The sequence below is a fragment of the Strongylocentrotus purpuratus genome, unplaced genomic scaffold (genome assembly GCF_000002235.5).
Source record: "Strongylocentrotus purpuratus isolate Spur 01 unplaced genomic scaffold, Spur_5.0 spur5_scaffold_14, whole genome shotgun sequence".
NCBI lineage: Eukaryota > Metazoa > Echinodermata > Echinoidea > Camarodonta > Strongylocentrotidae > Strongylocentrotus > Strongylocentrotus purpuratus.
Window position 1 is genome coordinate 26,519,849 of NW_022145599.1, and position 18,123 is coordinate 26,537,971.

At 37.2% G+C, this 18,123-nt stretch overlaps 1 protein-coding gene across 1 annotated transcript; it reads right to left on the bottom strand.

Moving 5' to 3' along the window:
* Positions 1-2,276: 2,276 nt before the first annotated feature.
* On the bottom strand, positions 2,277-12,425 carry LOC115918618. The gene is made up of 4 exons (XM_030985179.1): positions 11,864-12,425; positions 6,425-6,661; positions 4,977-5,064; positions 2,277-4,400 (listed from the first exon to the last, which is right to left on the bottom strand). The coding sequence occupies exons 1-4, from the start codon at positions 11,958-11,960 to the stop codon at positions 3,371-3,373; spliced, it is 1,452 nt and encodes a 483-aa protein (XP_030841039.1). The 5' UTR covers positions 11,961-12,425; the 3' UTR covers positions 2,277-3,370.
* Between the last annotated feature and the right edge of the window lie 5,698 nt (positions 12,426-18,123).

Consider the following 18,123-nt stretch of genomic DNA (forward strand, 5'->3'; position numbering starts at 1 on the left):
TGCATCGTTTATTGTTTATACTTGAGCCTTACGACTGTCGAATTAGAGAGTCCATGCTTAAACCCTAGATGATCGGAAGATTTAGCTTTTAAGTTATAGATGTAGGACCTCCATTTTATGAATAGAATGAACAGAAAAGGCCGCCCCTTCTAGAACTTAAAAGTAATTCGCTCGGCTACTCAATAAACCTTCCAATTGCAGTAAAAATATTTTACATATTAGACCGATTGCAAACAAGTCTGAAACAAGATGTCCATTTTTTGAAGTACAAAAACAAACGTTTAGCGTCCCCCTTATCCCAGTGGATGAGATATCATCTCATTGAAGTCTTTTTGCTCTTGTAAATCCTTAGACAGTGGCGTATCTAAGGGAGGGGAGAGGTGGCACGTGCCCCTGGCGGAACCTGGAGTGGATGGAAAAAACGCGCAAGATAGGGGCGAAAAACGCCCCCCCCCCCCCAAAAAAAAAAAAAAAAAAAAAGGGGGAGAAAAAAAAGAAGAGAAGAATACAATAAAGAGCGACAATAAGAACAATTACGACTGCGGTAAGGGTTATAATTATGCGCCATTAATATTGAGGTTAAATTGCAACATAAATTGATATTTTGAGGGTTTGAAATGAAATTTGCTTTAAATAAAACCCGATGGCTTCGCTCCTTTACGAAAGTAGGCCTTGTTTCCCCCATGATCTCGTAATTTTGCGTCTACATAAAGGATATACAGTATAGTTTAGAATTAGAGGGTCAATCAAATGTTATATGCAATTATCATTGCTTTGCTCCCTTTTATGTAAAGATCCACCAGCCTCTTTTTAAAAATTGCCCCCCTCCCCATCTCAATACATTAATAATAAGACGAATATAACATATCATTTACATATGTTTATAATTTAAAAAAATCTTTATAACCCTACACGAGGTTTCTCTTTGATGTTCGCTAATGTTGCGCCCCTTGGGGATGCAGTGAAACCAACATTCGTATTAATGTTCAAATTTCTCAAATCTAACACTCGATCTCAGTGCTTCCTTGTATATTTTCATTCTGGGTAAAATGCATGAAGATGCGCTTTTGAGGGTTAAAAATGCAAAAATATAAGACTCGTTCGCTTTGCTTCTTTGCCAGAGTTGCGTAGATAATTTTGTTTTGAAGGGAATGAGTGGTACAATAATTAGATACGCTACTGTCCTCTGACCTAGATACATCTAAAAATTAAGATCTGGTGGAGATGGGCTCGTCTTATCATTTAGTTCTTCCTTTCATTGACGAAATGACAAATGACACAATCGCATACAAAATGGTCGTATTGTTTTTATTTATAAAAGCATTGCCAATAACGAAGCACGTATAATATTCAAAATTCATACAACTATATTTTACATTATGATTAAAGAGCAAATACAAATAATGATAACAGATTATCGTTTGAGTTATAGCGTAATCATAATCACATTTATGATACAAGTATGATACATACATACATACACAATACAATACATGATACAAATAGATTTTAATGACAGAGTTTGACAAAATAAGATTTAAAAAATTTGATGTATTAAATAGACCCCCATAGAGTTAAAGCTAAATTTGAGCTCCGATATGGAATCGTATTTTGAGTATTTCTCGAAAGCAGAAGTGTTTTAGGGGCTATTTTTTTTCAAGTGCTTATAATACATCGACAGGGGCATTCAAATATATCATAATTTTAAAGAACTACTATCCCTCCAATTTTCAAATTTCCCAAAACTTTGCACTACCTTTAAGCACATAGTGTCGGGTCTACTTTACCCGGATGTCCATATCTTTCTATGCTCATTACTCAGCCACTATACATTTTCTAACTAAATTGTTTGGCACCTATAATTATTTGTAATCTTGAACATTCAGTTTAATGTTCGTTGGATTCTGTAAAGATTTATTTTCCATATTTACCATTCGTTGACGATCAGACATACACGAAAGACTTCATGCATGGCTGATTGTCAATAAAACGGAGTTAAGTCTTTTGTCAATTATGTTTGTTGCTACGTCACGCAGCCAGTGAAAACGAACTTTTAAAATCAAATTATGGAAATGCAAGCATCACTTTAAACAAACAGAACTTTGTTATTCCTTGCTCATTTTTCCTGATTGAGGTGTCATGTGAAAGGGCAGAAATGCGAATTTTTCTTCGAAATTCAGATACCGCCCGCCAAATGACTTTTTGGTTTCCTTCCTTCAAAATGCTTTTAATCACTCATGCGTGAAATATGCATCGAATGAGTTGCATCAAAGGAGGATCTAAGCTTTAAAAATATGTGTCATTTAATAATTATAATTGTGATTCATCATCAATAGTGATCTGTCAGTGTATGACAAGTTCAGTGATCCATTCAAAATTCTATATCAAGACAGTGTCTCTCCAAGTTCCTCGGTCTTGAGCCAACCGTTTCATCGTTTCATAGCCCGTTTATTGTGATTAAGCTATGATAAAAACATCGATAATTCTCGGTTTCGTTTTTTCTGGGTCGCACTGCATAACGGAAGAGGTCCAGATGCGGTCTCTGAGCATAATATATTAAATATATAGACTTAACTCCTCGACTCAGGACCTGGTGAGATCGACAGAGCAACATGGGTTTGGTTCCCGTTTGGCTCCTTGTGTGCAGACGTCGACCTTGTCTCAATAGGGACTTTTAGATTTGCGCGTCGACATATGGACTGCTACGTGTGACTACGTGCAAATCTAAAAGTCCCTTATGTTTCAATGTTAATCGGGGTAAATTATTTTGAATTGAACCAGTCAATTGGCAAAATGGTTTCTTATGCTGCCTGCAAAAGAAGAAGTTGGCCCATTGCCGGCTGCACGTGAGGCGCCATTACTGTCTTGAATAGAGATCAGCGAAACCATACAGAATGATGACCGGCCGTGCCCGAAAAGTCAAAGCAAATAATTTAAACATGCATCCACTTTTACCTTGCAGATTAAATGATTTCCATCGAAGCCAATTTTTCAGACAGATCCAAAATCCGAAACCTTGCACTCCTGGGTCATTAAGTTGCTTCTGCACATATAGACCTGGTCTGTAGGCCTACCTACGATCTGCTCCTGTGCTAAATCCTCTGATCTACAGGTTTATAGTTTAACTTGGATATTCTTTATCGAATGGAAGTGAAGCCATCATTATGACATCATTATATACACAAGATACTCCGGGCTAATTTGCCAAAAGTAGGCTACGTAGTTATACGGTTGCAATTTGGTTCTAGATTAGGCTTACTTACAATTTTACAAACATAGTCTACGCCTTTAACAACAAAAATCAAAAACATTAAATCATCGAACCAATCAAGCGAACAACTGTTAAAGGAACACGTGTCGTACAACCCATTCACACAGGTAAGGTTGCCTTTCTACTTAATGCGAGATAATCACCACCTTCATTTTCTTGCAGAAAAGATTGATCTCCAATCATCGAATTTTCATATGGATTCTCGCCATCAGTCATTTCAATACCTCCGTGGATGGTAGAGTCTCTATTGATAGTTGCTGTAGTGCTGGAAGGTAACATCTCCCGTAGTTCGATGTCGGCGTTCGCGTATATGGATTCAAACTGGTCGTCGGTTTGTCCATCGGCAAGTGACGACGCGGCACACGCGTTCTGTTCGCCGAGCACTTTAAGCCCGTACACTGCATTATCCACCTCTGTAGGTAAGTGAGATATCTGCACGGAAGTATCGTCAGTCGGTGTCTGTGACTTCCTAATGGGCTTCTTTGGCTTCACAGGCGGTTGCTTTGCCGCCTTAATTTCTGGTGCCCGTTGCGTATTTTGTTCCAGCACTGGCTTCTTTCTTAGCTTCTGCAAGCCAGCAAATGCGGACGTTTTGACAGCGAGTTCTTGGTACGGATTTACATCGGATCGATCGGGAATGATATAGAGGCTCTCATCCGTACAAACGTTGGAGAATGCGGTGGCTTTTGGAGTAAGAGTGTCGCTTGAGATAGCACCAACTGGAGCGTAGAAATCATCATCATCCGGGTCTTGTGTAGGAACCCTGGGGTAAACTTCGGCGCCATTTTGGATTGGTCCAACGGCGGTGTACTGGTACTCATCGACGGAATCTTGACTAAGAACTCTTGGGGTGACATCGACGCCATTTTGAATTGGTCCAACGGCGGAGTACTGGTATTCGTCGACGGAATCTTGTTTTGGAACTCTTGGTACGACGTCCGTGCCATTGTTGGGAGGTCCAATGGGTGAGTAATCTTCACAAGAAATATTTGATGAAATTCTCGGCACATTTTCGACAGTACTAACTCCATTGTACTGGTATTTATTGTCAGGAAAGTTGTTTTCACTATCACCCGAACCTCCTCCAGTTTTGCCTGTTTGTTTGGTATTCGTGATTTTCCTTTTGCATCTTTTGTAATATAATCGAGAGGGTAGATAAAGGTAAATGGTGTTAATAATAAATTTATCAATGGGGGATGTTTTGGAAAAGCGATATAATGTTTTTCCTCAAAAAGCGAATTGAAATATGAAAGAAGGTTTTGATTGAAATAATTAAACAGATTTCAGCAGTTTGATTATTCAAGGAAGACAACATAGTATGGAATTGTCGATTTGAATTTTGGACAATTTGGACAAATTTGTTTTTAGTTTGGAGGTACTTTTTGGATAGCGTATATAAAAAGGGTATTGTAAAAGTCAATCTCCCATTATTGTAAAGAACTTTTTGGCTTGCACCCATGCAGTAAATAAAAATCGTGTGCTGGATCCTGTAATTCAGTCTTGTAATTAAAAATTAAGTTAGGCTCCCAGGAAGCCTAACATTCTCCCATTACTTCCCCTTCGTAATATATACTAATTTACACATCTTATATTGCCCACCGTACTTGATAAATAATGCAAGTATTTAAAATTGGCCTATATTTGTTATATACAGTATTTAAATTATATATTTATACAAATAAATCGACGAATCAGTGTGACTTACCGATGACGCAGAAATATAATGATAACAATGATGGCGATAATAAAACAGGGGAGAGTCACTCCAATGGATATCGCGGCAACATTAAGATCTGCAGATGGAGAAAAAATGTTTGAAATGTAGCAAAGAATACTGGCAAGTTATGGCATTGTGATTTTCTTCTTGATAATTGTGCCACTTTTCCATCTTCCGCCACTGTATATCGACAGCTTTGGAACTCCCATGCAGAACGGTTTGTCAATGTTGTTCACTTTTGCCAATGAAATCAGGTTGTAACGAGTCTGGACAATTGAAACTAAATAGCAGTGAGTGCAAATATGGAAATTGTGGTAGTTAGAATGTCGAATTCGGACGGTTGGTGCATTCTTAAACCAAGAACATCGAGAAAATGCCATGAATTTTACAAAAAGTGACGAATATCCAGAATGTATCCAGAAAGGCACTTTATTAAATGTATTATAGTACACTGTCGCTCATAAAGGTGGAATATTTTTTTTAATTCCAATTTATGGAATAATTAAAAAAATAATTTAAAAATAATAGATCTAGATAATAGTATACATTCTCAGATTTTATTGAATAATAATTTGCCAATGTGTGTTTTGCGTGACTGCTAAAGCATGTGTATGCTACTATGCTTATCAACTAGGGGACCTATGCCCTTAAGTCATAAATGACAGTAATGAGGATTAATGGCCCACAAAAGGGCACTAATATAGCACACCGACACGGTTTTGATCCTGGGGCCTCACAGTTACGAGGCCATTGCTTTGTCACTGAACCATGACTGTACGCAGCGGGGGCTAGGGTAGGGGGCAGTTTCCATAAATTAAAAAAAACAAACAGAAAATGCAATAAATTTTCAATAATTTATTGCATTTAACCCCGGTGCCTAAAATAAACAAAAATTCTGTGTGCCCATGCCTTGAGCCATATTGCATGGCCGTCCAGAGGATTTTTTTATGTTGGGGACCGGGGTAAAATGCAATAAATTATTGAAAATTTATTGCATTTTCTGTTTTTTTATTTTATTTATGGAAACTGCCCCCTACCCTAGCCCCCGCTGTGTACAGTCATGGTTCAGTGACAAAACAATGGCCTCTTAACTGTGAGACCCAGGATCAAAACCGTGTCGATGTGCTATATTAGTGCCCTTTTGTGGGGCATTAATCCTCATTACTGTCATTTATGACTTGAGAGCGTAGGTCCCCTAGTTAATAAGCATAGTAGCATACACATGCTTTAGCAGTTCCACAAAACACACATTGGCAAGTTATTATTCAATAAAATCTGAGAATGTATACTACTATCTATATCTATTATTTTTAAATAATTTTTAAAATAATTCCATAAATTGGGGTAAAACTAAAATATTCCACCTTTATTTGCGACAGTGTATGTATATGTACATCATTTTCATCACCATCGTTTGATTTCTCTCCTAAACTTACCCTTCCTTGGAGTGATGTATGCATCTGTGGTCATTAAATCGCTCGTCACGACGTCGACATTCGTTGTCGTTGATGTAATTGTCAAGGTCGTCGATACGGTCGATGTGGCCTCCGAAGTCGTTGATGACGTTGTCGTTGTCGTTGGCGTCGTCTGCACATGGACAGTGGATGTTGTTACGATGACAGGAGGTGGTTTAGTGAGCACCGGTAGACTCAGTGGAGGCAATGGGATAGGTACTACAGAAAATATTGAGAAAATTTGTGGGTTTTTTAAATGTAATTTTGTTGGTGTTAATCATATATCACAAAAAGTCGTTCTAGCATGAAGTTCTTGCGATGACCTCGGAAAGGATAACGATAGAAAGTAGAAACAATGGCCAGGTTGCAGTGAGGACTATGTGAGAATTCGGAAACACACGCCCCCCCCCCTCCACCCCACCCTTCAAGAAAATAATTATAAACATATAAATAAATGAAAAATAGAAATTCGAAAAAGGACTTGCAGTACAAGCCTTGGCGACATAGCGAGCACGCCACAAGATCTCCATGCGATCACCAAGTGAACTTTTATCGTTGCGCTGATCACCGTAAGAACTCCATGTAGAACGCAATAGCGTAACAAAGGCTTAGGAAAGATTTATATGTCATAGCAGGGGCGTCGGAGCATCTTTCAAAGTGGGGGCACCAACAAAAAAGGGCACTTTCTTGGAAAAGAGGCACATGCAAAGGGTTCCTTTCAAAGCGAAAAATTACAAGTTTTAGACATTGAATATTACACCCCTACATTTAAACCAATACATTATGAGTGATCTTTTAAATTTTCATTTTTTACTTGGTCCAAGATACTGCTTCAGCACCACGTTTTGCTAGTTATGCGTGATGGTCAAATTCCGTCAGCAAGATGCCCAAATATCCTCACATTAATTTTGTTCATTATCACATTCGGACAGTGAGATGCCCAAAATGTGCAATCCATAATTTTCATTTCGATCGCCCGCGTCAATTTTAGAAACCGAAGAGTCGATATTCGGGCAAAAGGCGTCAACCCCCCCCCCCCTCTCACCCCACCCCCTTCATAAAATGTGCCATTAGGCCTATCCATGGTTACAAATTACAATCATTGTTATAGGCTACTTAAATCTCTGTATGTGGTTGACTGTTTACGAACTTGTTGATAATTTGTGCCAGTTGTTACTGATAACAAATCTTATTTGAAACATAACCCACGGGTCAATTTAGCGTATGGTGTATGTCATAATAATTATTTGCAAAATGTTTTAGGGGTAACTCGATTTTTTGTTTTAAGGCCAAGTAAAAATACCGATTCCGAATTTCTTCAGATTTGTTTTTCTTTTTTAAAATGAGGACGGGGTTCCATGTTATTTGATCAATTTAATTTTTTTTTTTCCAATTCTCCAAAAATGCTCTCGGGTCAATTCCAATACGTTTCTTAGTCTAATTTGATTCGTGCGTTCTATACAGAGGTTTTACAAATGTAAAAGTACATTACAATTATGAAGGTTCTATTACCACACTGTTTGCATGACCTTAGAGTGTTATCTACTTCCGTTTAGAATAAAACAAACTAAGAATTGTGTTTGTTTGGCCTAATTTTAACTGCGTAGAGGAAAGATAGCATGAAATCAAAGTCCGATCGGTCCGATTTTGATCTCTCTCTCTCTCCCACAAACACGCACACGCGCGCACACAAACAACACACACACACACACAAATAATTTTTGAGGAGCATTTTCTGTTCTGTTTGCCCCCCCCCCCCCCCCAACCCCTACTTTGTTCTGATACACCTAACGTTCACTTTCGTGGACCTGTTTGATAATGTTCGGCCTCCTGAGCTATTCGTCTCGTAACGTAACGTGTCATTGCCTATATATACTTGGGTGTCCACAATTTTATGTTTACTATGCAGTTGATGTTTAATATGAAAAAGCTTCAATCGTATTACACCGATCACATGAAAAAGCGTTTATTTACCAAAATAATCATGACCAAAACATTTAAATCGGACGTTACTTGATGAATCAATCCCAGGTCTATATGTTTTGACGGAAAAGAGCTTTGATCCAGTCATGTTTTCACTTTCAATTTCACTATTAACTTACAATATGATTTGTCGCCTACAGATTAGTAATACTGCATTGAACTCTTCAGTATTTCCTACGATTCACCTTATCAAACACTCGATCCCTTCGAAATTCTAATTTATGAGGTGTTTTGAATATCCGCATATTGTTGTGTTTTTTGGCACTAACTTCCCCTTTTTCATCGCTACTTTCATTTCCCCAGAATATTTTTTTGCTGTAATTTCTACAGAACAGGAAACCAAAAGGAAACCACGGTAGACCTGAAAACTTTATACAAGGAATTATTTTACTGTAAAGTAGACGACGGTCTTCCTGTTTTCTCGCCTATTTTTTAATATGACATTTATCAAGGAAAGAATGAAAGAATGTGATCTTTTTTTTTTTTAAGTAAGTCCACCGGGAATAATAGATGACTGCATTGCCAATGAGAGGTTCCTCCGTGTGCTTATGCCTTTAGTGATCTCAACATTTGAAGAAAAACGTAGTACATCCTTATTCTTTTACAATTTTTTTTCCTCAAACATTAATAATTGTTATACTTGTTCCACAAGCCGGTTTTTTAAATGAAGGAACGATATCTTTTAAAGGGCCACTCTAACCCCCAACTAACATAGCCCTTCAAAACATGAATACACCTCTACTTATTAATATTCCAGCCTTCAGAACATCTCTAAATAGACCAAAAAATGATAATAACCATCCATTTTTCACAGATCAAACGCTTGGACTACGCCCCTCTGAAAAAGGGTAATACGGTCACGTGGCTTGATGACGCATTTGACGTCACTGCGGGCATGTCCGATTTGTCCTACAACCAAAGATCTTACAAACCCACTTTAATTCATAAATGAAACGTACTGGGGATTATCAAGTGCATATTATTTTTCGGATAAATGTCTTTTTTTCCCGATGAATATCATAGTTTGCCTTTTTAAAGACATTTGAATGCCTAATCCACCCTCCTTTTCACCGGAGAGGCTCTATTGCGCAATACAGCTCCGAAACGAGGCTATTTTTCTGAGCGTTCTGAGTCGTCATTTTTAAAGCTAAATTCCAGAATTTTTGATGATTTCTAAGAAAAATCATTGTCATGTCCGGAATCTCCGTCAAAAATTATACAACATATCTTTTTTTCCCTCCATTTTTAGCCCGCTTTGGTTAGAGTGGCCCTAGCCTTTAAGATATCTCAACTTGCTTAATTCTCACGACGTGTGAACAGCGATCATGTACATTCCACCGTGTAAACACAGCTTCCGATGTAGGTAGTAAGGCGCCGTTGTGAGAGAACTATAGAGATACAAAAAAAGGCCGTCATTATATGACCTCATGAACGGGTTGAGTAACCATTTTGCTGGTTTACAGCACATGAAGTAGATCATTTATGACATCCTCAACTGACTGTTGCTCAAGTACGAGTTGGTGATTGCCCAAATATTGGTTATTTCTGGGAGGCTACAGCCATATCCCCTTCACCCCAACCCCTGCCTCGTGGGTCTATGTTTGGAAGGCCGATGGTCGGTGTGATCTATACCGGATGTTTGTGATGACCCTAAACGAGAAATGACCCGACTATTAAAACAGATTGCGTTTTTGTCATGCATTTTGACGATAAACGAGATCTATAGGCCTATATATACTAGTATATCACATAGGAAAACATTGCAAAGTTGTCCCGCACAATATGAGATCAGAAATATATTTGTTAGGCCTACCCCTGTCAGACGACATCAGACCGACACCAGATCGAAAACAGACCGAAAAAATATGACATTACCCGGAATAATCAAGAATCGGTCAATTTAGTGGTGTGACTTGGTTATGAACATATCAATTATAGCTAATTTTACATCCGTCACAATACCGGTGCAATTAAGGTTGACAATGATATAATGAAATTATTTTCCAGTCCCATGAAATCATAAAATATCATCCAAATCCCACGAAACAATGAATTTGAATTTGAATTTATTAACAACAAAACAACAACATAACACAATGTTACAAATGTATTCAAGTGGGTAACAAAATAACAAAATATCCATGTACATGAGTTACAAAGAAAAAAAAAATATCCAAAGTTGAACCAATTAAATTAATCATATACCATGTCATATCAAACCTGTGAATTAGCTATAACTTAATAATACGTAGAGATTTGTGGCTGAAATTGAAATTCACAGAGTTCCAATAGCGTATAAGTGATTCAAATAAAGGATATTTTTAAACTTAAAAACTTAATATGTTGTTAAAGGGAGAACCAAAAGTTAGCCCGAGTGCTAGTCGGGATTGGTTCTCCAAGTTTCTAAAACTGTATGCAAATTCTTATTGATATTTATTTTGACTTAATATCATATTATTTGATCCTCATGATTCATCTCTGCTTATGCTTAAAAGTTTTGCGTCTATAGGTCGCACAGTTTTCACTCAAAAATGTATTCCAAAAACTGAGTCACGAATTTTGTATAATCAGGAAGCCAGTTTGGCGAAGGATTTGTTATAATAAACTATCTAGTTTCCTTTTAAACACAAAATGGAGGAAACATTTTTTTTTTATAATTTTTTATTTTATATCTTGAGTCGTCACACTGGAAGATATTATTTTACGTGATATCTATATGTATTTTTGTCATATTAATACTTTATAACTATGAAGTTTTGTAAGAATTTGTGCTGATATAACACATTTATCCTTGACTGTATCACACATTCATTGTTTAATTTGTTTCTCTCTAAAAGGCATTCATTTAATTAGGCCTACTTAACATGTATACTTGTTGTCATATTTTGTTTCTAATAAATACGGGAAGAATACAAGTTAAACATTCTGTCCAAATCAGTAAACCGAAATGAATGAGTGATTAAATGTTATTGATTGTCGAATCAATGACTTGATGATGATCATAGGGGTACATATATCTTTTGCGAGGGGAGGGGGGGGGGGCTGAACAATTTTGCTTGAATATCAACTCGCTGGTTTAAAATTCTGTAAATTCTGTGAGACAGCGAGCTAAAAAGAAATTAATCTCAAACGGTATCAAAATCCACTAGCTGAGATATTAAAGAAATACATATTTGGGCATATATTTGGCCCGCTCGCTGCCCAAATATGAGGTGGCAGTTGCCCGAATATTGATATAGGCCTATAATAAAAACCAGTAGGGTTCCAGATATCTATAGGGAATTATATGTATAGGTTTAGGTTATATACATCGTTTCAGAGTATGTGTTATATTCCATTTATTACAGTCATATATATAGGCTTATTTTTTTATCGTAGCTAATCTGGATTGGAACGCGGGAACCAGAATAAAATCAAATTCGATTGCAATATACTCACTTCTATTATTTTGAGACATCGCCCTGGCAAACAAACTGAGCACAAGCATTATTCTTGCTGCAAAGTGAGGCGAAAGACATACCGAGACAGCTCCCATGTTGATCAATGTTTGAAAGCAAAGCTATCCGTAAAGTCCACAAACAAGTCGAGGGTTTGCAAAAAAAATACAGAAGTTTTCTTTCTTGGTAATGGTTATAATGATTTTACACCTTTTTAGTCCTTTGTTCAAATTTCAAGCATATTGAAACTGTAAAACCGTCCATCCAACAATTCCTCCAAAGCAAAAGAGTACGAACTGTGAAATCATCAGTATATAAGCTGAGAGTGTCAGGTATATTCGGTACGCGTAGAGTGAACAATGTAAACAAACAACTTTTCCAACACAGAGTTTCCCGGATGTTGAACGAGCAGGCCTATAGAAATATTTTGTCGGTGAAAAAGGGAGACCGACTGCAAAATCGATAGCTAAGTAATGTTTTAATTCCCGAGAAGCTATAAAAGCTTAAATCCGCCAGAAGTCATAACATGAAATTATAGAGCTTTTCACTACGTTTATATAGGTAAAGATGCAATGATGACCATGATGACAAGGAATGCTGCAACCAGCTAGTAACAAAACGAAAAAAATCCTTTCAAATGCACTTAATATGATTCCTGGTTATGGGCTGCCTGTCATGCCTCAGTCATACCGAACGACTCTAAAAACCGAAAACTTACACTATGAATATGACTGACAAAGAAAGCGGACAAAATATACAGTTCCTCAGGTAGACAAAGGAACATCCCTTCACTGCTATTATGTGAAAATGTGTAGAACAGGTGTCACATGCATATTCACTTTTTACATAATAGCAGTGAAGGGATGTTCCTTTGTCTACCCGAGGAACTGTATATTTTGTCCGCTTTCTTTGTCCGTAATATTCATAGTGTTAGGCATTCAGGTTAAATGGAAATCCAACCAGGCCTTGTATAAACAAGAATCATTTGTATGAATGCAGAAAATAAGAGAAACTGAAAGAAAGTTTGAAATAAATCAGACCAATATAAGAAAGTTATGAATGTTTGAAATATGAGATCGCTGAGTTAATGCAAATCTTAAATTGGCAATTCTGTGAGTGCATTGTGACCACTGAATTGAATATACGTATTTTCAGTTCAGTGCCACTGTGACGTAGTCACAGACAACGTTCTCTCCCGTTTGTCTTGTACAAAATATCATTAATATACGTTTTTCTCGTAAGTGCCTAGATCTCTAAGAACTTAATTGTTTTAATCCTAAAGAGAAAAAGACCCTCCTGAGTAATACATCTTTGAAACATTGATATTTTAGTTATTTTGTGTCTTGGAACAAATGGAAAAGCAGTCCGGCACTACGTGTGCTTCTCTGATTTGTCTGCTTTCTATGAGAATAGTTTGTTGCTATGGTGTTGGTTTTTCCTTTAATTTGATATTGGTCTGGTGTCAGTGTGACTGGCGTTAGACCGCCCTCATTTCCTTGTCATGTTCGACCGGATATTGTACACTGGTCCACTACCAACTAACCTCCTTGCTGTGACGTCATGCTTTCGGTGAAAAACCATCAAACTTCCATTTTTAAAAGCCTTTGAACTTGGAATTATTTCCGAGCAATCTACTGATGATACCGTCTCTGGGCGACATTACTAATCAACAGCATGAGAAAATTGTGAGAAAATTTCCCGTCTATACCCCTACGATGCAGGAGTTACGTGTGACATAATATTAGGCTAGGGCATAATCATAATTTGTTAATTTTTTATTTTATTTTTTAATTATTATTTGTTTGTAGCCCAGGGTGGCCTAGTCGGTAATTTTGACACTGTTATTCTTTAGGGACTTGCACACATAAACACAACAAATGTAACAGATATACACGAATAAAATAATGATAAAACACAGGGGCGGCGGAGCAACTTCCAAAGTGGATGTATGGAAAATATCCGATTTTTATCAGACATTGGTATATACCCCTACATTGTGATTTCACTATCCAGGATGCTTTCAATATTGCTTTCTCTTTATACATCATACAAGATATTGCTTATTGTGATGGTCTGAATATTCATTTAAAAGCGAGCAAGGAAAACGTTTAAGATTTGTGAGGTCGCAGTGCGAAAAATTACATCTCAGTTATAAAGAGGAAAAAACCCAATCCTGATAGGGTTATAAGCACATTCTCATAACGGAAGACTGAAAAGGCCTTTGATAAGCAACATAATTATATCATTTATAAATGCGAGTAAGTGTAGCGAGCGAGCTTCGGGGGAATTTGCTCCTAGTCGCTTTAAATAAAGGGCACGTTTAATGATATTAGACGAAAAGGGGAAACTTATCGAAAGGGATAACACACCTATTAGAAGAGAAAAGGAGCACGTGTCAAGGTAAAAACATAAATTATCAGAGGTGAAAATGGGGCACTTCTAATATCTGAACAGAGGCACCCACAGGGGATGAAAAAAGGCACTAATGAGAATTGTAAATTGGCATTTGTCGACGGAAATGGGGCACCCATCAGATTTCGATAGGGACATTTATGAAAAGCGGATAGGTCCCTTACTAAAAAGGAAAAGGGGTACGTAGCATTGTTAAAAAGGAAATCATCAGAGGTGAAAAGGGTCACTTATTGCACCTGAAAATGGGCACTGACCAGATATGAAAAGGGGTACTCATGAGAATGAAAAGGGACACTTTTCATAGGTGAAAATGGGCATTTATGAGAAGGGGAAGGAGCTCTTTATTTTAATGGGGGTATTTATCATCAGGAAGAGGGGCACTTAATAGAAAGGAAAATGGGCCCATGTGAAAATAAAAGGTGCGCTTATCGGAGTAAAAAGGGAAAATTATTAAAAGGGGAAGGGCACTTCTTACAAAGGAACAGGGGCACCTCTCAAATTTGAATAGGGGCACTTCTCGTACATGAAAAGAAGCACTTAATAGAGATTAAAATGGACACTTATTGCAAAGAAAAGTGGGAAGTTGTCGAAGGAAAAGGGGCACGTGTCAAAGTAAAAGGGGCACTTTTCAAAGCAAAATGGGCCCTTTCCTATATAAAACGGGCACTTTCGTGGTACACGAAAAATAAGGGGGCACTGTGCCCCCTGCACCCCCTGGAGCACCGCCTCTGATACAATATACAATTTTTAAATATGTTCATTAAATATTTCAATTACAATGATTTTAAAGATTTATTAAAAGATTCTCACGTTCTAAACATCGTTGGATGTGAGTATAAACATTTAGTCAAAAGTACAATTATTTCTTATTTTAATGTCATCGTTTCCACCTACTTGTTAGCTGACTGTGTTAGAAAGAATAGTTAGCAACATTTGCAAGCGATTTCATTTTCTTTATTAAAAAAAATAATCTATTAAGGGCCTATATTAGTCTCCGAATAATAAACCTTATAATAATAAACAAAAATATTGAAACCGTCGGAATAACGGCTTTACCGGAATAATGAAGAATGGAAGAATAAATTTTAAAAAAATAAAATAAAAAAACCCCGAGTTGCACCCCCTCCATCCCTTAAAGTAATACACAGTACTCGATTTTAGGTATCGTGAGAGTAAGTGGTCGGACTTTTACAAGAACTTCCAACCATGATTCCAGCTTGGTTCGCTTGGGACATAGCGATCAAAAAGTAGTTCAGGAACTTCCGTCTTTTAATAAAAATAGTAATGAAGGCAACAATTCCGTGCCTAAGAAAAGTAGAGATATCCGTGTTTTCGTTTATTAATAAGTGATTTGCCTGCAATATCGTGACAACAAAATGTGTAGGTATGTAAAGGGAAACATTTGTGGGTCACATTGTGAGTTGTAAACAAAAAATAATAATGACGAAAGTAGACTTCCCGTTACCATCAAACGTTTAGACTGCGCACTTTTTTAAAACAAAGTTCATTCGAGTAAAATCAGAATAATAAAGTAAACTTAAACTGAACTATCATGATTGGATTAAGATTAGTCATTCAGATGATTAAGCTTTCTCGCCGGACATTGTACAGACAAAGGGATCACCGTGAATAGATCGTTGGTATAAAACTATTTTGAGGAAGCCGGGAAGGGGGGGGGGGGCGTCAGACCTAATCCGCCCACGTGTTATACAGGAACTAATAACAACAATGATAATAATAGTTGGTTTGTAAGAGTCTCAAATTGCCGACAAGGCTAAGAATAAATATACAAATGTGCTATCAGAACTGTTTAAGGGGATGGGAGATACACCTCATACCAGTGACGCTCATGTAAACGTCGTTGTGGTGTATCAACGGATGTCGAGAAACTTGGAGTATACTAGTAGCCCAGTAAGTGCATTAGGCCTATATATTGTCATTTAAAAAAAGTAAATGTTGAAAATGAATACATTTTTCAGTTCCAAGCTCTTTGACCTAAGATATATGACAAAAACTGAATCAGAAATTTACAAAACCGGTATACATTATAATTATGAGACATCTATTCTTTTATAATCACTTCTTTGTTGTAAACTATTTTTTGGGGGGTGATGATTCATATTTGTTGCCATGTGTACTATCAGGAGAAAATGAAACTAAAGATGTACCGTGTGAAAATAGGTAACCTTGTGCATTAGGAAGCGATTTCCGGTGTACATGTCGGGGGAATTTCTCTGTGATTAAAAGTATACTACATCATGTATATGCATGGTGAACGGTTCAAAAGTACAAGTTCAATTATTAATGTGCTGATTGACATAACATGGGTCTAGTCGTTGAGGGGACACAATCAACAAGGGGCGGGGTGGTACTAATTACACGAGGCGGATGAAGTGCTTTTTCCTTTATATGTTTACGTTCCCTTTCTCCTCTTTTTTCGTTCTTTCACCCATTTCTCCTTTTATGATTGCTGTTTTATTTGGAGAACGCCCCCCCCCCTACGGTGTAGCTACATCACTGCATTTGTATATTCACAAGTATACACATTGGAATTGTTAATTATATGTTAATGACGTTGTATAGCACGAGGAGTTCAATAGTGGAGTACAGGTGCGATAATTTTTGTCATCATGACTGAGGGAGGGGAGGGGGTGGGTTTGCCAATTAGAGCGAAGCGGCCAAGCAGAAAAACAAACTGTGAGTCTATACGCCTACTCCCCCCCCCCCCCTCCATTACGAAATCAATTACAGCGGCGACTGTGCTATAACATTGAATACCATGTATAGTATCGAGACTTCGCATTCATATTTCAGACAACGAATAGGCATTTTTTGTTAACACATGAGGGAGGGGGGGGGGGGGTGGACGCCCAAAACACTTTCCGCGGGCTGTATACCACCTTCCCCCATATAGGCCTACACACAAACATACCAAACGCAAATTGACCGCTGACCCCTGCATGTCTATAGTAAAGAATGAAAATGAATTTCGATTGCTATATTGATCAAGAATATCACCTATTATGACTCACCATGAAGATTGGCAAAAGTTTTATCATACAAAAATGTAAAATATTTATACAATGTGTAATTATACATGTTCGAGCAGTGACATACCATGACATAATTAAACTTCCGCTCCATACCGATTGCAACTTCTCTGTTATTTTTTTATTTGTGATTAAAAGTGTCAGATTTATTGTTTGTTGCTTGCTTGTTTATGTGTGATATAGCCTATCGCCAGTATACTTTTGTTGATATTGTGATGGCACATTAAATATCACGCGAATGAAGACGCATAAATACATCCGGCAAGTATTCGGATATTCACCACACTTGGATGTGGTGAAATAATGCATGATCAACACCGTTTATCAGCGATTATACGTATGGGTCGACTATTTAAAAACTATTGATATCGTTATCTTCTTGTGGAGTGATTTAGCCTTTTAATGTTCAGGATATTGCTTTTAAATCTATATGAGGTGGACAATTGTACAAAGGATGGAAAACAAATTCTCGGCTTTGATGAATTTTGGATTGGGGGACAAGATACATTTTAACTTCTTACATGCCTAAAACAAAAAGGGTGAAATAACGACAAAAAAATCCACGTACGCTACGTCACTCCGCTTTTGGTTGAAAGTTGGGTGACTAAATTATTTACTTTTTTGTACTATATTGATTGCTCATTAAACGTGGGAAAGCATCTTTATTATAAGTATTGTAACTTTGTTAACAACATGCAAGGGGAAAATGACCAAAAAAAATTAGAAATGTTATTGTTATCGAAACCTGTAAAAGAATGACATTTAAAATGATAATCACGTAAACACTACACTGAAATAT